The sequence below is a fragment of the Denticeps clupeoides genome, chromosome 6, assembly GCF_900700375.1.
Source record: "Denticeps clupeoides chromosome 6, fDenClu1.1, whole genome shotgun sequence".
Classification (NCBI taxonomy): Eukaryota; Metazoa; Chordata; class Actinopteri; order Clupeiformes; family Denticipitidae; genus Denticeps; species Denticeps clupeoides.
This window is the reverse complement of record NC_041712.1, coordinates 17,339,015-17,359,631: the sequence shown is the minus strand read 5'-3', so window position 1 is coordinate 17,359,631 and position 20,617 is coordinate 17,339,015. Positions and strand designations below refer to the sequence as shown.

Genomic DNA, 20,617 nt, shown 5'->3' with positions numbered 1-20,617 from the left:
AAGACCACAAGCATAATCATTGTAGAGAGCATTTTATGGCCATAAACACAGCCATAAATGCACCGGCGGGTGCAGAGTGCAAACGCGTGGTTTTATTTCCACGGCACCGACAGTGATGGCTTTATTGTGGCGGAATCAGCGGGGTCACTGTACTCCCATCTGCCGCGTCGTGCCATTCTCCCTGTCTCGCCCAGATCTGAATTAAAAGAGAACTTTTGAACCCCGCAGTCACCACGCACCGCTGCCTGTTTCTATAAAACCACGTGGTTTACACGCTCCGCCTCGCTCCTCCTCCCGGAACTTCCCCCGCATTGTTTATTTATTTATTTAGTAATGAGACGCCATCACGCCGCGGTGTATTGGGGGTTGCCAGGCTTCAGCAAACACACACAAAAACATTCCACTATCAAATCACAATCTGCGCCACGTGGATTTTACATAATCTTCACGGATTGCATCTTGGATTCTCTGTATTTTTTCTCGCTTGCCCGGATGAAATAAAAATGGTTATTAACAACTTTGCTTAACTATCGTGGCTAAACTTGAACTGGGTCAGAGGTTAAATTAAGTTTCTCGGCTTGGTGGATAGTTTTGTTAGCAAAATTTTCGTAATTTGTCCGCGATGGCGAAGCCCTTGGGCAATTGCCGTAGTCTTAAAACCCAGAATTTAACAAAACCAGCGGGGCGAACAAAAAAAAACCGCAGACCTGGCAACCCCGGCTTTTTGGGTAAAGGCACCGGTTGCAGGGGGAAGGAGGGGGGTGGGGTTCGTGAACGGGAGGGTGGGCAGACGGGACATGACGTCGATGACGCAGGTCTGGAATCACTGTTCTGTCGGCCAGATGGCCGCGTTTAACCAACCTGCAGCCGCCGAGATCTGATGACAGTGGGCGGACCCTCGGTAATCCCGACCTTTCGTCGGAGTGCAAAGCGTCAAAGCTCGGAAAGTAATAATTATTATGTTACAAATATGACAAAGTAATACTACAGCTATTTTCACTGCACCGTGTGCTGTGCTGCTGTGTATCACAAGTGACAATCACTTCACACATACTACTGTTGCCGCTATTATGCTAAAAACCATTGATATTATTATGAGTGGTTTTGTTTATTATCATGTGGCCTACAAGCATGCAATTCATGAAACTACAGTTCATGACGTCACTCTCCCGTTTCCCTATACATTCAAGATCGGTTTATTGTCAACACAACAGTATACACAGTGTACCGAGTATTGAAATAATGTTTCACAGATCCCCTCATAGTGCACCATAAAAGAAGTCATATATATGTATATACACTCAACTATACTAACTAAAGCTTAAATACTAAAGCTTATCTCTAGAACTCTACTCTTTAAAGGTGCACATGCAAAAAAAAGGAAAAACGTTCTCTGGTCGTCCGCCAAAACTTGTAACCTACAGTAGCATGCACGTGCAGTATAATACAGATATTATACTGCACGTGCATGCTACAAAACGCATACAAATAAAAAAAAACATCATGCAAAAGTTCATATAGCTCAAAGTTACAAACGGCACGCCCTTTATAAAGGATAAAGGAGTGCAGCCGACTCATTTAGTAAATTATGAGATCAGCATTGTGAAACAAAGAGTTGCACATTTGCGGCAGGAATGTTTAGGATGTTCATTTGAGAAGACATCGTCTTTGAGAAGGATATCGTCCAGCCCGGTGGAAATGCCGGTGGAATACCCGCGCTGGGAAAGTCCAACGGGACCCCGGTGAAAATTCCCAAGGAGAAGCAGGAAAATACCCAGGCTCCCCTTCTCCAACGCGCCCCCTGCCGGCCCGACGCGGAACAGACGGACCTCAAAGAGTTTTGGAGAAGGAATTCCGGAAGGTCGCACGTCCTGACGTTCCACAATTTAACGTTTCACCTCTCACTAATGGGTGGAATCGTGCTAAAACACACAAACAAACAAAAACAGCTGCTTTACGCGGCAAAAGGTTAAAAAAATGTCATGCAAGGCGGATTGAGGGGGGAAAGAACTCAGCGGCGCCCCCTGTCGGGCCAATGGGCGAAGGTGCATTTCCAGTAAAAGCGCCACTTCTTGCCGCTGGTGTTTACAAAGTGTTCAGAGCGCGCGTCATGCGTGGGAGTTTACACAGCCAAAATAGCATTTCTTCGTGTGTGTGAGTGTGTGAAAAATCAAGAAATATGGTATGATACGGCCAAAATAAACTAAAATAGGGTGGTAGTAGCCTAGTGTGTAACACACTCACCCAGGTTCAGACCCCACTTACTACAACAACAACATTTATTTTTTATATAGCCCAAAATCACAAACCGTATGTCTCAATGGGCTTTGACTGGCCCTACAGTTGACCCTTCTGCACACAAGGAAAAACTCTAGGAGAGAGAGAAAAAAGAATGGAAGAAGTCATACAGAGAGGAACCCCCCTCCAGGTTAATGTGAGCCTGCCAGTGGTACTACAGGTGCATAGGTGGAGAAGTCCAAAGTGTCGTCCAGTGCCATTGTGTGCATTACGTGTCCATTATGATGCTACTGGTCCAATTGAAAATCCCTGAAGATTTAGTTGTGTGTGCAAGGTGCTCCAGGGTGACTGTCCCTTGCAAGTCGCTCTGGATAAGGGCGTCTGATAAACGCTGTAAATGTAAATAATAAATTGTTTTAAACAATAATGTTATTGTGTTAATGTAATTATGGCTTTTGTCCCTGCATTTCTACACCTGGCCCTCCCTGCAACAGGCCGTGCGGCTCCAGCGCTCACACGGGCCTCGCTTTGTCTGTAACAGCGTGATTTCTCGGAAACCGGCGGAGGGCGCCGGCGCGCATGCGCGGAACGGGCGCGCCACGCCCCCCGGCTCCGCGCGCGCTGCACGGCGGAGGGAGGAAAAACCCCCGAAGCGCCAGCGCGGGGTATATAACGCGCTCCGCAGCGGCGTCACGTCGCAGTCGGCTCCAGGCGACCACGGTGGAAGCGCCTCCCTTGCGAAAGCGGGACTAAAGCCTCAAAACTTCGATCATTTGGAAGTAGCAGCGCTTTTACCCTCGCTGTAAGTAGCCACACACCAGTCAACTTTTGCTTCTAATTCTGACTGTATTCTGTTATTATTGACGCACGGATATAATACACGCGGAACAACTTTTTCTGCTCTATAAACACACGCACGGACACGAAAATGTTGCTCTCGGCGAGGAAGGGAAACAGGCTTCGCTTTTACTTCTACTGTAACAGAGTTCTGATGTTCTGCAGGAACCATGCCTGTGACGAGAATGCGCATGCGTCCTTGGCTGGAGCGCAAGATCGACTCGAACACCATCGACGGACTTGTGTGGGTTGACAAGGTGTGGGCTTTTATTACATTCTGTTCATTCATACTGCACTTGTTTGAAGTATTTGATTTAAATATATATATATATGTATTTTTAGTTAAATGCTTTTTTTTTTTTTTTTTTTTTTTTTCGACTTCAGGAGAAGAAGATGTTCTCCATTCCATGGAAGCATGCTGCTCGTCACGGGTGGCAGATGGAGAAAGATGCCTGCCTGTTCCAGCAGTGGGCAGTTCACACCGGTGAGTGTCATTTATGAAATTCTGCTGATTGACATGTTTTTTTTTTTTTTTTTGATGCATCATTTACAATGCCCGACCTCTAAATGCAGGAAAATACAAGCCAGGCGAGACGGCACCTGATCCCAAAACGTGGAAGGCCAATTTCCGTTGTGCCATGAACTCCCTTCCAGATATTGAAGAGGTGAAACACAAAAGCGTCAACAAAGGCTGCGGGGCCGTGCGCGTCTACAGAATGCTGCAGGAACCATCGCCTAAAGGTGAGCCTTAAAAACAAAACCAGCATCAAGTCAATCATCAGTACTCCCGAAAAGAAACACCGTCTTACTTTTTTTTTCTTTCAATTTCCACAGAAAAGAAGGCGAGGTCAAGGGCCAACAAGAACAAGAAAAGGGTAAGTAATTATTATTATTTCACTAATTATTATCAGTCATATTGATAGCAGAGGTAGTCATATTATTCTGATTATATTGGCTTTCTTACTCCATGCAATTAAATTGAATTGAATTTTTGTTTGTAGGAACCAGCCAAGAAGATGAAGAGTGAGGACATGGAAATAGATGAAGCAGACTTTGCAACAGCAGCGCAAGATGATTCAGTGACTCAGGAAAACACAGTAGACAGCACTGGGCACATAGGTAAGCGGCAAAACCTTTTTATTAGCTTCTGAATGGCTTCCTAGTCACCAGGAATGAATGCGTGTCACAAATGTGCTACTTGTTGAAGTAAACAGCTGGAACAATTCCTTTCTGCAGACACATCGTATTCTCCAGACGTCCCAGACTTCACCAGCTCCATCGAAATCGGCACTGAGAGCACAAGCAGCTTCTTCTCGTTTCAAGTCTCACCCCTCCACACAACAGGTACTTTGCACACCAATGACTGATCGCTGAGAAGACTTGAAAATGAAACATATTTTCTTGGAATAGAGAGTAATGCTTTTTTGTTTCGCTCCATTGTCATTCCAGACTTCGGTAATGAAGAGGAGGTAATCGAGGTGAGCTCTTGTCTTCAGCTTACAGTTAGCCTGTTTGTGTCAGTGTTCTATTCATTGTCAGGAATGCCCCAGTATGTGTCTTTTTGAGTTACCCAGAGCAAATTGGCCAATCTATCTGTGTGTTTGGCTCTTGCAGATCACTCGGCTACTGGAGCGAGATCACTCGCAGTGGCTTCAAAGCAACATAAACGGAAAGGGCTTCCTGAGCAATGAAGTGGGCATGATGACAGATTCTTACCACAGCTCTGAGAGCCAGTGGAGTGAGACATCAGGTAAATGTTCTGTAGGGACGCCTACAAATCAAATTTGCTAGGCAAAAGTGCACATTTGAGGAAGAGGGCATTTGTGTTTTGTGTTTGAATTTTTTGGTACCATTTTGGCGAGGCGATTCTCAGATGTTCATTTTGCTTTTCCTGCTTGTTTAAGGAGACGAGGTTGAGCTCCGAGTCGTCACAGAACTAGCGCCATGGATGCAGACTGATTCAGACCAGCTACCCTGCACAGACATGTGGAGCAGCAACATACTGAGCTTCCTGCCCCCAATCGCATGCCCACACTGACCTGCCTGTAAAAAAAACCCACCTGTAAATATTCATCCTGTACATAGTCTACCTTCCCCAGCAAGTAGATTTTTACTGTGTGAATTGTCTCCATGGTTTTCTCTGGACTCTCCACCCGGAGTGGTGATTCCTAGTCAAAGGACCCAACCGGACCGTGCTGAATCATTATGCTATTTGTATATCGTGTTTCTTGTGAGTCTGTGCATATGTGCATTTACAAACTGTGAAAACCACATACCTGATAAACACTTACGGAGATTAAGTCCACTCAACATACATTATTGTCATATTCAAGCTTTGATGGGTGAACTATTTTGTACAAATGTAAATGTGTCTTGTGTTTTATTTTTTTTTAAATAAAGACAAAATAATAAAAAAAACACGCTCTTTGACTCAATAACTCAATGCTTCCCACGGTGTTGTTCATTTGTAGGAATGCAGAATGTACAGTGGTTAAATGGAGCTACTCGTGTCATGAAACTGGCGGTGGCATGCAGGCTTCATTCCAAACACATTGCACCTCAGTCTTGGGCCAGTACCAGAGATGGATGTATGGTCCCATTCCGAGGCCATACGGAGAAGGGATGGAGGAGGACACAGGGCAAGGGCAACTTTTTAAAAATGCTCCGCAGACTATTCAGATAAAGCTGTCCAACCTGAATACAGAACCGTTGTAGCTGTGCTGCAGTCCATAAAAAGTAAACCGGACAAACGGGTAACGAGCATCGGCTGATTTCTTTGTATTAACATAGAAGAGAAGAAAAAATAAAACTCTCGCCTTTGCTCATGGTATCAAATGTAAACACCAAAATGGCTGTGAGCCAGTCCATATGTGTGTGTAGAAGGTTCATTATTTATTAGCTGATTAATTTTAGTCAGCACCACAGACAACTTATTATTCATTAATTACAGTCTATTAATGCATTAACTAAATGTAAGAAAACATTAAATCGTAGTCTGAAAACCTGACATCCTAAAAATGTCCTTGGGATTAATAAATGTATGATATCTACAAGGATGAAAAAGTATAATTTTAATGGTTTCATTCATTTAACTGTAAGATCAATCTTCAGCCTTTAATTTCATTAGTGTAAAGTTTTACACTCAAATAATTATTAAACAGATCAGTCAATGATAAAACATTTGTTTATTTATTTATAAATCATGTATATTTACAACAATTCAACACAACTTGGAGCACAAGTTAAAGACAACATTATTAAATAACATTATTTTTAAGAGATTCCATATTTTCACCTGAAGCACATTAAAACATGCCAAAATATGTACATGAAATATGCATTATGAATTAATATCTAATTACCTTTTTTTTGTTATGGCTGCCATTGAATGTACTCTACTCATTAATGCAAAAATCTTCGACTAAGAACAAAATGGCCATTGTTTAGAAGATAAAAAACAGCTGGAAATCTCCTCATTTAGCACATTGTGAAGGTAGATCCATGTCTCTTTTTCATTTGATGCATTGTTGTTCCCCACCGAGCTGTATAAACAACACAGGCTAAGTAAGATGCAACCAGCAACTAAAAAAAGAGTGCTCGATAGGAAAGTGAGTGCATGATTACTCAGCTACATTACTCACCGAACTCATTGAAAGAAAGACTTGGTGGCTTGGAAGGCTTCTACTGCAGTATAGTACAGGGTCACAGTGCCCTGAAGAGGGAAGCAGAATTTCAAAACCAACACGTTTCTGTAAGCAACACATGGTGTCACATGGATTATTTCTGTGACTAGGAATTTTATATAAAATTGACGTAATATCTACAATTGTGGAACACCAGCAGACGTAAGAAAACATTTACATTAACAGCATTCATCAGACTGCCTTATCCAGAGCGACTTACAATCAGTAGTTACAGAGACAGTCCCCCTGAAGCAACCTAGAGTTAAGTGTCCTGCTCAATGACACAATGGTAGTAAGTGGGATTTGAACCTGAGTCTTCTGGTTCACAGGTGAGTGTGTTACCCACTAGGCTACTACCACCAATCAGACAATGCAAAATATCTTATATGCTTAAATATTCACTCATAACGAATGTGAATGGTACTAAGTACGTCACTCTGGTAAATACATGTCTGATTTATTCATTGCTCATAAAGTAATATCATATTATGAGGACATAACGAAGGAGGATTAGGTGAAGAGGTCGTTGATATTTGGAGTAACAGTGTTCACCCTAGACTGCAATGACACCCTGCTTCCAGACATACCAAACTAGTGTAGGATGCACTGTAAGTGTAACACTGGACCGCATGCACTATTTTGTAGTGTTGTGTGTTTCTTCCACAGTGCTGACTCAGAGTCAGACACTCCGCTGTTCCCCATGTAAGTTTCAGCCACAGTGCTTCAAGCCTTCCCCCAATAACATCACACACACACACACACACACACACACACACACACACTCACCGGTTTTGTTTGACTATGTACTGTCTAACATGTGTGTAGCTGAAATGACAATAAAGCTCAACTTGAACTTGAACCACTTGAACTTGAACTTGACCACACAAACCAATAGCCTTTGCTCTACCAACGTGCTTGGTGAAGGTAGTTTGGCGTCAGGCACAACAGACTCAGGGCATGGAAGGGCAATCCAGGCCCGTCACTGCAGAGCGCGGTTGTAATGTTCTTCCCAGCTGTCCAACATCCATCCATCTGTTATTAAAACAGGGTTGGTCAGCGTCTGCAGTGTCAGAGCAACTTCACCCTCCAGAGCTTGACCTAAATATATGTGAAGCAGAGGAATGAGGAAGTGTTGAGTTGACAAGGACATGGCCGATTTTGTTCGTCCATGTTCAAAAGAGAGAGTGAAAAGGCACTTTTAAACCTTTGTAACATTGTTGGGACCAAAATAAACAAAACAAACAAACAAACAAAAAAGATTATATATGAACTGCTTTCTAGGAACCATGGTGATAACACAGGTGAAAAATTCTCGAAAACAATACTCCTGTCAACCGGCCAGATCAGCCTTGACACGCCACTGCTTTGTGATAGCAATCGTGACATTCCAGTCACAAAGAAGACTGTGAATGCACTGCGACTTGAGGCGTTTGAAAAAGATATGATTTTACATGCACTATAAAAAGTAAACACTGGCTAAACTTCAGAAGATGTAAGTGTCATGATCTGGCAGGGGCAACTCAGGGTCCGGAGTTCGGACCGGGGTTTCATGTTGGTCTTGTGTTATTATGTTTCCTGATTGTGTTCACCTGTGTATGATTGTATAAAGCTGCCCTGTTTTTGTCTGTTCGCTGTCGGGTCATTGTTTGATGATTCCCTTGTCCTGTTCATCTTGTATTAAACCCCTGTTTCATGACGTCATGCGTATGTGTCCTTCTTCCTCACCATGTCCAGCCATCGAGACAGTAAGTAATCTGTCACCCCTTCACCTATTATTTTAGCATTGCTGTAATGTAAATAAACCATTCAAGACTGCTGGTTTATTAACATTATGGCAATGCTAAAATATTAGATCTTCAATTTTTTTAAGTTTTTTAAAGTCAGTGTTACTTTTTACTGTGCATGTAAAATCACTTTAATTGTCCTTTGTGCAATTCCAGTTCATTACGCAACACCTACACACACCCTACTACAGAGAAACACAATGCTCATTGCTGCCGCTCTGTCTGCTACTGTCTCCATTTCAGAGTTGTCCGTTTGAGTTAATAGAATGTTATGGATCTCGTAATTTTTTGGTCTAATTCCAATCCCTGCCCCCTTGAAACACCTCACACGACTGCATATCTGCATAAGTAAAAAGTTAAAGGACACAATTCCATTTCGTTTTTTGCACCCACTATAAAGTGTGCACTCATGCACAAGCTCACAATCCTCAATTAGTGGCAAAGAATCTATGGTGCAATAACAATACGTGGTGAAAAAAAGTTCAAAGTTCAGCTCGAGATTGGTGTAGCCATGCACATTGCTGGGGAAATTATGACAGCTATGATTAGTAAACATGAATGACTTTAATAATCTCTTTTATCAGACACTATAAATGTAGGCCAAGGGAATGTTCTGTGCATGAAAAATGGTACGTTTGTGTGCTAAATAAATCATGAGAAACCGGGAATTTCTTTTACACTGAACATTTCCAGGAGGAATTGTTGTACTCAAGACCTTTAAGAAAATAGTGGCAAACCCCTTATAATCCTGAAGGATGAACAAACAAGGTCGAGAAAACTTTGCAGAATGCAGTTGCACAAGTATACAGTTAATAACACCACTGCAAACAACAAAATGTGCCACTCAAAATGAAGAGAGGGGGGGGAGGCTCGCGTGGAATGACATTCATCTTCATCAAGAAAATAATGAACAAAAGTACCCCGAAGAATTAAAGGTTTTATACAAAAATATGTTCATTAATCCCCTCCCTCCCCCACAGGGACACCAACCTCACTGGCACCATATGACAATTACACTCATCATAGAGAATGTCCTAAAGGATTTCAGCAATAAAATAAGCAGAGCGCACAAATATATTGGACATAGCACAAATACATTTTATTGTGCTACAAAGGGAACTACAACATCACTGTAACGTGACATGAAATTATAGGCAGAGCAAGACAGGCGGCCTTTTTTAAATGATACAAAAATGTAATGAATCATGAATGAAAATGAGTTCCACATGTAGAACAACTAATTCTATGCAGCACACGGATTAACTATGTCTCTTTTATGCCATGGTGACCTTTAGTAGGACAGGAGGACTGCTTTCCAATAGCCAGTGATGTTCACTGCCAGGGTGCGTGGTTCTCAGGCTACACTGCAGGAGCAAAGCACGTCTGGACTCATGACTTAGACACAGATAATGTTTAATGAAAATAATCATCAAGGTTGAATCCCGATCCGCCAAGGTGTCACTGAGGTGCCACTGAGCAAAGTACCGTCCCCACACACTGCTCCCCGGGCGCCTGTCATGGCTGCCCACTGCTCACCAAGGGTGATGGGTTAAAAGCAGAGGACACGTTTCGTTGTGCCATCGTGTGCATCTCAATGACAATCACTTCACTTTTGCTTTTTCACTTCTGTTTATTAACAGGAATTGTATTAAATAGAACAATTGCAGTGAGGACCGGAAGCAATTATGGACTAAAATGAGGTATTAACGCTCATTTTAAGAGAATCACTGGGTAAATGCTATCTTTGCTGCCAGGCCTGGCAGCGCGCTATTCCCATGCTATTGTTGGGAGTGATTTTACAAAAATATCTCTGTGTAACTTCACTGCTGCACCATATATAAATTTTCTAATTATATAATTTACTATGACTTGCTGTTCCCCCAGTTCCTGCAGCTCTCAGGGGATGTGCTTGGAAAGCAGGGCACATCAAATGTAAACAGCAACATCGCCGTCACGCCAGGCCCGCTCAGGCTTGTTTACCTCTGCAACCGTCCTCTGCTTAAAGCGATTCTACACAATGCAGCAAGCACACAGGCACAACACAGGCATGCACAACCGTCTTAAAGGTCAACAGCTCTGCAAAGCCCCCTGAGCATGGGTGCCGAACCACAGGCCCTTCGAGCCTAAGTGCCTTAGAAAAATGGAGAATGACTGCCAGAAGATTCAAGAGTGGACGATGAAGCTTGTTATATATTTATGACTGTGCAGCCATGTGTGGTAATGGCATTTTTATTATAGTTATAGAGTGCAATTGTTTCCTCATTACCAACACAAATACCTGAAGGTTAATCTCAGGAAAGATTTGCATAAGGATACTGCCATTGGCCTTATTCAACATTAGGAACTTTAAGTAGACTTTTTCAATCTGGGAACACTGATGGCTGGCTCTCATATCTTCCCTATAACTTTAAACTGTTTTTGCACATAACTGAAGTATAGTATTGAACCAGAGCACCGCAGGGCTTCAGCACATGTTCATATGCCGTATACACCATGTTCCAAATTACTATGCAAATTTCATTTGTATTATATTTTGTTTGTACAATTAAACCCATGGATTAGCGGAAAAACTATTGAAGAAAGGCTTTCCACATTATTCCAAATTATTCCACCATGTCCCAACCAGGCTGCAACATCTGCAAAGAAGAAGGTGGAGTCATGTTTTGTGTAGTAATCATAGTAAAGTAAAGTAATCATGGGGAGAGAGCTGGTCGGCCCCTTTATGTGTGAAAATGACCTCTGAAAAGTATGCAGAACTTCTGACTGACAACTTCACTGCACTTTATGTAGCAAAATCATCTTCAAGCATGACAATGCACCATGTCACGCTTCAAAAAATACCTCTGCATCTTTGGCTGCTATGGGATGTTGGATGTCACCTACTGTCAAATCTTCAAAGGAAAATATGTAGAAATGTGGAACGTCTTAAGACTATATGTTGTTTTGTAGTCAATTTTAGTGCAATACCCCATTGTGTGCCAGGATTAGTACCCACATCCACACCCTCAACCCACGGCTGTATGCTGTCTACATACTGCATATATTGCATTTCTACACTGTTTATCCACCTTGGCATCAGGTTTTGGCTGTAATGCAGGCCTGCTATATCACGAACTAAGGACAATTAAAGTGTTTGTGTCTGATTCAACTTAAATGTCAGTGATGCAAGCATCTTATCTAATTTTGCCCTCCACCATCTCATGCACAAACCTGTCAAGCTTGACTCGAAACTTCAAGTGAAGCTGAAGTGATTGTCATTATGAAACACTGCAGCACAGCACAAGGTGACCCAACAAAATGTGTCATCTGCTTTAACCCATCACCCATGGGCAGGCTCCTGGGGACAGTGCTTTACTGAGTGGCACCTCAGTGGCAACTTGGCAGATCAGGATTCGAACCTGCTACCTTCTAATTTCGGAGCTGCTTCCTTAGCCGCTAGGCCACCACTGCCCCTTAATAAAATTAAATGCACAGTCCAGCAGCTTCTTTTTAAGGGGCAAGAAAAAAGGGAACAGGTCTTTATGGCAAAATTATTTCCTCATCAAAACAAGTTCCGTGCCCCATTCTGATGAGTTCAGCAATTTATCCTGCGAAGTTCGGAGAAACAGTACAACAAGCTACCTGAAATCAAACCTGTGAACACAGCAGCAGTTGTCAAAGCCTGTTTTCCTTATATGTAAGTATAAGTAAGTAAGTAACTAAGCAAGTAAATAAATAAATAAGACCCAGTGACACAGCCACATCATATGTCATGAGACAATAAAAGCCAACAGAGAAGTGTGATAGAAAATACACCTCAAAAAAATCAAACCACCACAGACTTGCACAAGGCAAAACCGCCTGAGTGCCGCTGTGAATCACGTGAGAGAGAGACATGGGTATCTCCCTGAAGCTTTTTACTCGTCTCTCGGTATTTCCCTAACTTCACTAAGTCATGATAAACAGAACACAGTGGATAGTTTATTAAAACACAGATGCCATTTTTTTCTCAACCAAAGAATTTTACACATTTTTTTTTTAAATACAAATCTGGTTTTAAGCCTTTTTTTTTTTTTTTGCTCTCTACACAGCCTTTACCACAGTGTGACAAGCATCCTGTCTGGCAGGATGTTTCATATCAGAGGTACTAAAGGTGGCACTGCAAGGTTCTCAGGGTGACAGAATGGTCCTATTAATGCTATATTAATGATCTTAAAGAGACTCATGGCCCTGGTGGAAGTAGAATCAACCATTTACATTTATGGCATTTATCAGATGCCCTTATCCAGAGCAACTTACAGTCGGTCCCCCTGGAGCAACTTAGGGTTAAGTGTCTTGCTCAGGGACACAATGGTAGTAAGTGGGATTTGAACCTGGGTCTTCTGGTTCATAGGCGAGTGTGTTACCCACTAGGCTACTGCCAACCAAATGAGTGTTGAAAGTAGCCGGGTGGCCAATAAGTGATGCTTAATGAACACAATTCATGTCATGCAAATACTGGCCTAGTTTAAAGTGTCTCCTGTGACAGGGGACTTTCCATGGACAACCTCAAATGTCCATCGATCCATCTTTCCATGCCTCCTTTTCAGTTCAGGGCTACGAGGACGCATGTTGTACAGTCGCAGTGGGCTTCACTAACAGAGAAACATTAATCCTCTTTTTAAGATCATTTGCTAAATTGTCCTTGTGTGGTAGGGTTAGGGAACTTAGTTTGACCAACGACTGGTATGCTGTAGCATGTAAAGGTATGTGGCATGTCACCAGCCTGGCTGCTCGCTGAGGGTGTGTTATTATTCTTGTGTGAAGAGGAAGTGGTGAAGACGAAAGAGTGAGGCCTGTAACAGCAGTGCACCAGATTCAGGTGGGAGGGTCCTGATGTCTGAACTCTACAAAAGGCCACTCGTCCTCTTTTGATGTATGTGGGGAGTGCGGGCTCGCCCATGTTGTCAGATCTGAGAGATACAGGTAAAGGTTAATGCAGGTTCGGATGGAAAAGTGTCAGAGCACCCTGTGTAGTCGCAGAGTGGTCAGGAGGCCCATGCTGACCCATATCCACCGTCAAAAGTACCTACAATGGGCACATGAGCATCAGAGCTGGATGCTGCTGCAATGGAAATAGGTGCCCTGGTCTAACTAATCTTCTCTTACTTCTCTAACTAATCTTCTCTCACTCTTCTCAGTGATGCAGAGTGATGCATTGTGGGAAACCTTGGGTCCCAATTATTCTTGCAGACCAAGGACTCTTCATTTCCAAAATATAAAAAAGGAGGGGGCAGGACGGAAATAAGGAAATAATACCGCTCATTTCATTAGACCGACACATCCACCACTTCTGTATCTAACTTTCAATATGATGCTAAACGGCCCCAGAAAAATAGTGGCACTTAGCTGAAGGGTGTACATGGTCTCACGTCACGTGAGTTACGGGCCCTTTGGAATGACCCACGGTACCTGCAAAATCATATGACATGCACCATGCACTTTAATTAAGTTCATTAAATGACATAGACTGCCATTTTTTGTGTGTAAATCTAAGCACTGTATGTGACTATATGGAGGCTGGTTAAAGGTTTTTGTATGTTAGCGTCCTTATATAACCTTGTCAGTGACTGAGATGACATACCAGGCTGTCACAGACAGATAATTAAGGCCAGAGGCCTCTGACGCAGGCACAAGAAGCGTAAAAGCGAGATGCTGAGTGCAATGCATTTCATGAATGCTAACCTCAGTCACATGCCTTATGCTGCCCATATTTTGCTTTAATTAAATCTGCACTAAATTATTTAAAATGGCAGACAATAGACCCCATGAATGCATTAATTAAGAATAATTTTTCACCCTGCAGGTTTCCACAGGTTGTTATTGGTGTTCTTCTTTAGGTGCGATGGTTGTATGTGCCAAATAAAGCTGAAAGCACTTCCTGTAAATTGGACCTAGGCAGATTTTCAGGTTGGTCAAGTTACGCAACTCACTTTTCCATTGAATTTTTTTTTACTGGCCCACAGGCTCACTCACGCACCCACACATGTGCATGAAATTGTGGCCAATAATTAAAAGTTTCAGTGGGGATTCCTTACTGCGCCCAAGGCTCCTGAAGTTGTCTCTACAGGCCGCCGAGATGCTTAGAGCTGAGTCAGAGACGCTTATGTTTTCCAGGGTTCGTTTCCCAGGTACGCGCCTGGAAAGGCGTGTGGGAAGAGCTTTGAATTATTAAGCCTGAAAGCATTTTCATTTGTACTTTTTTTTTTTTGGCCACTCTACGCTGTCCCCGGTAACAGAACGGAATGAACTTTGACCTTTTTTTAGAGTGTATTCCCAGCAGCATTATAACTTGTTAAATATTACTTTATGCCAATCATACATTGGCAACTTTACAGGCCACCCTTGAATCCGATAATGTGTGGGAACTCCCAAAACATGGGAGCAGAAAGGGTAAAACCCAAGGAGTCATTTCAGTGTGCGAAAGGAAGCTACATGCATTTAATTCCACAATCAATCAGAGCAAATGGATGGTAGTAGCCTAGTCTACTCTGTAACACACTTGCCTATGAAACGGAAGACCCAGGTTCAAACCCCATCAAACCCCTACCATTGTGTCCCTGAGCAAGAGACTTAACCCTGAGTTCCTCCAGGGCAACTGTCCCTGTGACTACTGATTGTAAATCTCTCTGGATAAGCCCAGACGGAGCCTGGATAAGGGTGACTGGCATAAATGGCATAAATGTAATGTACATTTCATGTGCTGCACACGCTGACCCACAAAGACAGTGAATACTACTTGGCATGCATGGTCTGAATTTTGAATGTGTTCTTTGCATAATGCCCTGGCTTAAACTCCATTCCAGATACCCGGCATTGCATTATGCTAAAAATAAAAAAAACATGGTCCACGAGATATCTGATGAAAAAAAACAGTTGCTATAAACGTGTAGTTGGTGATATAATTGTAACAGTGACTCATAAACACAAAAGCAGGAAAGGGCATTCCTTTGCCTGTGAGTAACTTGGGCCAAATGCCTCTCCCTCCCTTTATCTCTCACTCAGCTGATTTTCAAGAAACGGTGGACAAATTCTCCAACTCTGCTTCAGTCTGCAGAGGAAGTGCCTGGACAGTGAGTTAAAGTGAGTCGTTAAAACAAAACACATGAAAATAATCGTAATGCGTTTCCTTGGCTTTTGCTTGTATGGAAATGTGCCATTCACTGCTCCTCATTTATTAAAAACTCCCCAAGATGCTGTGCATAGGGCATGTACAGAAATTTCACAGTATTAACGTCTTCTGGATTTACAGAAATAAATAGATCGAACCATTGGCTCGTTGTCTTTATACTGGTTGGGACGAACTTTCTTGTGTGTAATTATTTCTCTATTACTTTTATTTACATTTTTTTTGTTGTCCATTGGCATGCACCCAGCCACTGGGGACCCATGTGACAGTTTATTTCTGGGTGCCGGTCCCGAGCCCAAATAAATGTGAAGGGTGGCATCAGAAAGGGGATCTGGCATAAACATTTGGCCAGGTCAAGTTGGTCCGCTGTTGCAACCCTTAACGGAAGCAGCATAAGGAAGAAGATTGTCTATCAGCATGATTCTGGATGATTTAGAAGCACTTCATTCAAAACATCACACTCCCCACAACCTAAGAGCAGCTGAACATTCAACAGCCAAAAGTTGTCCTTGGGTCAGAAACCAGTGATGAAGATGCCCAAGGTGTCCATAACCGACAGGTTTCGAGCAATGTTCTCTGCCTAGGAAAGAACAGGCCTTCAACACATAAACACATTTCTGGGTCACACATATTACTGAAGGCTGAAGTCCTCACCACACCTTAATTCATGGCTCACTTCAGTTCCCAGCTCACCCAAGAGTCTTAAGTCTTACAGAGAAGAAATTTAGGAGGATTAACTGGAATAGGGTTCTGCAAATTGTGGTCACTGACCATCGTCTATTCTTCCTCTGCTTTTAGCCTTGCGGGGCCTTGTGGGGTGCTTCGGTCCATCGAGAAACCCTGCTGCTGGGCACCGCACAGAATTCATACTTGACTGGTGAACATGTGTATTGTTATATTTGTACATGACACAACTGTCATGCAAGAAACCTTGTTTAATGCACAACAAATTGTGTGAATACGGCTCTGGCACCCCTTTAACCCAGCTGAGCATTTACTGTAAAGCAGCTCCAAAACACTTACTGTAATCTATTATGCTGCAGCAAGAGAGTTTTATGGACCTGCCAAGCTCGGCCAGAGATAAACATGCCAGACTTTTTAAGCATAAGGGGTAGCAGGGTGCACTCATAACCAAATAACTTCAGTCACAATCTAATTTATAAATATTAATGCAAGTCCAATAATCTTAATATCTTAATTTGGGAGTATTGTGTGGAATGAAATAAGAAAATGAGACATAATGCGGACTGATACCAAACCAACAAAAACACAGAAAGAGGAGAGGAGTGTAGACAGGTCAGGTTTCTGCAGGCTGCTCCGGTTTCATTACTACAGTCAGTGCCTCTCCCTGAGTGGCTCCTGTTTCTTGTAAATCACGTGACTTTTCTCTCTCTCTCTCTCTCTGAGTTTCGGCCTGGCTCCAGCTGAGGTCGCCACTGAGGAGACAAACAGGCGTTTACAGGAAACCGCTCACGGGACGGCAGAACATGTCACGTCACATCAGATTCACATAGCAGTGCTATGGCATCCCGCAGATTACGATATTCTAGATGAGGGAAAACAATCTCTGACTTGTATGATGTCTCCTAGGAGACTTCAGGCAAACTGTCTAACCTCACAAAATCTGACAAGAGGACGAAGAGCTCAAATGTCATGAAATGAGGACAAACGTCACAGTTTTCTGTCACGTTAATGTATATAGATCATTTTGAGTGAACCAGTTTGTCTAATGCGTGCAAGATACAAGACCATGCACACATGTCTGCTGCCTGTTAACAATGTTGTTTTTTGTAATGGCAGTGCAAGTTATCATACAGTGTTGCATCCTCAGGCGCTTAGCAGTAATTAAACCATTCAAATGCATGACGCAGACAGTGATATTTGCATAAAATGTGGTCTGGTGCATTATAGAAGGTAAAGTAACTTGCACAACAACAGAAAAAAAACAATCACTCGTCTCACAGTCATGCAGTGTGATTCATATCCAAAAGGAATTTTAAGATGCGATGATAAAAGGTGCAATGAGGATTTCTGAAATGCCGCCATTTCACTTCATTGAGCTTGAAAGGAAGTGTCTGTCTCTCATACGAGAAAAAAAAAAGTCTTGTATGACAACAGACAAAAGTTCATAATTTCAAAGGGTGCTGGAAAGTCATGTCTGGCATCAGTAATGGCTTGAATGCTTTATTGGCTTAAATTTAGATTTTAGCTTTGTATAACATTATTATACTATAAGTCAACTGTGCTCAATACAGCAAAAACATTCAGGATTCAACTTGTTGCATTTTTATGCTCTGTTGTACAAATACAGTACTTCCTCATAATTGTGTTGGATGCATGGTAAACTAGGATCCTTACAGTGGTCAAGAAGAGACATGTTTTTACAGAACCCCTTGTGAATTCACAGATATATACAAAGAATCCAAAACAAATCGTGAAATCCAAGAAAAAATGAAATGTGAAAAATCATAAAGGGTTGAAACTGATATTGTGTGGTGAAGTTGTCACTACAAAAATACAAACGTTTCAATGTAAGCAATCAATAATTAGTCAAATGTGTTGGGTTTGTGCAAAGTTTTTACTGACAGACTTAAAGAAGGGATTGCTTGGCAGCAATGCAAGTGCAAAGGGATTTCTATGTATTTAATCTGCTCATATTCTAAAATAATATGAAGATATAAATGTACCAGTACGACCTTTTTATGGAAGTAAATATTTATTGGCCATTTGATGGCGGGCAGCGACATCTTGTGGTTAAAAAAAACACAGCAACGCTATATTCCGCATGCTGCAGAGAATTACACGCACCTGGCATTTGGGGCCATTACCCCACGATCTAACCAGAAGCTGTGGAGGACTGCAGAGGTACACGAACTTCTCGAAGCTTGAGACTCCGCTTTCAGGAAGGGTGACAAGGTAAGAAAGAACAGCGAGGACCCAAACTGACTCGAGCCAGTAGAGCAGAAAAGCTTCCAGGACGGCAGAGACACATGGCATCCATGCCGTCACACAATACAGTGGTACAGGGCCAGTGGTGTTCTAGCCGGTATATAACCTGCAATCAGAAGGTTGCCAGTACAAATCCCGAAACTGTGGTGGTGTCCCCACACAATGCTCTCCGGCGCCTGCCATGGCTGCCCACTGCTCACACTGGTATGGGTTAAATGCAGAGGACACACTGCAGTGTTTCACAATGACAATCACTTCACTTTCAGTTCACTTTCAACAACCTCTGCCTGTGACAGAGACGCCCTACCGGATGCGCTGAATGACTTTTATGCACGGTTTAATGCACTGAACGGTGTGACTGCCAGGAAATCCAACCCTCCCCCAGGGACACCAAAGACGTCTTCAGTGTCGTGTCTCAATGACTGCTGTCATGTTGCACTTGAACTTATGCCTTTTGTTTTTATGAAATGGACTACAGTTTTATTAATGCAATGGCAGGTCAATCATATCAAGAAATGACTACAACTCCCTGTTAAGGGAAAGAACTGACAATCCCTGTCTTGGATTATACTCTCTCTCTCACTCACTCTCTCACTCACTCACTCACTCACTCACTTTCCATAAACGTTTAGTCCTATGCTGGATGCTGGAACCCATCCCGGGACACTGGTCGTAGGGCAGGGTCTCACCCAGGTGGACCCTCCAACCCACCGCTGGGCGCACACACATACTGCATTCACTCATACACTCACACCTACATACAGTACAACTACAGACAATCAGAGTTGCCAATTCACCTAATGCCTTTGAATGGTAGGAGGAAACTGGAGAACCTGGAGGAAACCCCCAGCAACACTGGACCATGCATACTCCACAAACACACACACACACACACACACACACAAGGTCCAAGCTGGGACTCAAGCTCACAACCTTGGAGGATAAGTATCACTTAATCCCACTTGAGTAGCTATAAATCTTTACTATTTAGAATTTGAAGAATTTTAATAGTAAATTTAGAACTCACTGAATTTCAAATCCGTATGCCTGGAGGTTGCCTGGATACAGAATAGCCAAGCACAAAAACCTCACCTACTGGCTGGAGTTTACAATCAAACGTTCACCATTGGTTGTATTTTTAGGAATCAAAATCCACATAAGGCAACATCTAAATTTTTTTTTTAATGGATGCAAATTAGACTCAATTGGGCAAACACAAATACAAAATATTGTAACAATTTATGATTCCTTCTGATGTAATTTAATAGACCAATATTCCAACTTAAATGTCTCCTGTCTTTTGCTAATGTCTTATGTTGTAATGGGTTTGATTTTCAAAACAACACAGACCTTGTTTCAACAGAACATGTTTGTGCTTTTAGCATTCATCAGTGTATTAAATAGACCAGAGACTATATTTTGTGTATTATGTGCCAATTTCATTTCAGTCTGTTTTAGCCACATTTTAAATGTCCCCGAATGCATAACCAGTTGCAGAAATGCTTCTACAGCTTTCACTTTCATGTTTGCCAAAGTTCCTGTTAATATAACCATAGACCACTAAAGACAAAGTGTATAAAACTACTGTAGAAACTGTAATCTTGTCTAAATACATGTTTTCTGGAACATCCATTATTTTGAGAGGTAAAGGAGGATACTCTGCTATTATACTGCATTTACTCTCTCTCACACAGACACTTACACACACCTATGCACATGAATACAAGCAGACAGAAAACTATTTTTATGTGTACAAAAACACTTACCACACTTGCATCTTGATATTGTACATATCAGAAATACGTTGAGGAGTACGTCCAACGGTGTGCCAGAACAATAACTGGATACTTTTCACCCCACTTTCTCATACTTTTACTTTCACTTAGTAGCACTGCAGTGGGGAGGGGCTAGTTTATGGAGAACCAAATGTCATAGAGATAAGTGAAGCCGTGCACAGTAGTTGCAGATATACATATATT

General features: G+C 42.3%; 1 protein-coding gene and 1 long non-coding RNA gene across 2 annotated transcripts; one reads left to right on the top strand and one right to left on the bottom strand.

The window, feature by feature from the left end:
* Positions 1-2,890: 2,890 nt before the first annotated feature.
* On the top strand, positions 2,891-5,513 carry irf1b (interferon regulatory factor 1b). The gene is made up of 10 exons (XM_028983522.1): positions 2,891-3,040; positions 3,241-3,332; positions 3,460-3,559; positions 3,649-3,816; positions 3,910-3,950; positions 4,077-4,194; positions 4,312-4,419; positions 4,525-4,553; positions 4,690-4,825; positions 4,980-5,513. The coding sequence occupies exons 2-10, from the start codon at positions 3,246-3,248 to the stop codon at positions 5,111-5,113; spliced, it is 921 nt and encodes a 306-aa protein (XP_028839355.1). The 5' UTR covers positions 2,891-3,040; positions 3,241-3,245; the 3' UTR covers positions 5,114-5,513.
* A 735-nt stretch (positions 5,514-6,248) lies between these two features.
* LOC114793134 (uncharacterized) lies at positions 6,249-20,526 on the bottom strand. The gene is made up of 3 exons (XR_003750201.1): positions 20,405-20,526; positions 6,717-7,856; positions 6,249-6,617 (listed from the first exon to the last, which is right to left on the bottom strand). It is a non-coding gene; the product is annotated as an uncharacterized LOC114793134 (long non-coding RNA).
* Positions 20,527-20,617: the final 91 nt, after the last annotated feature.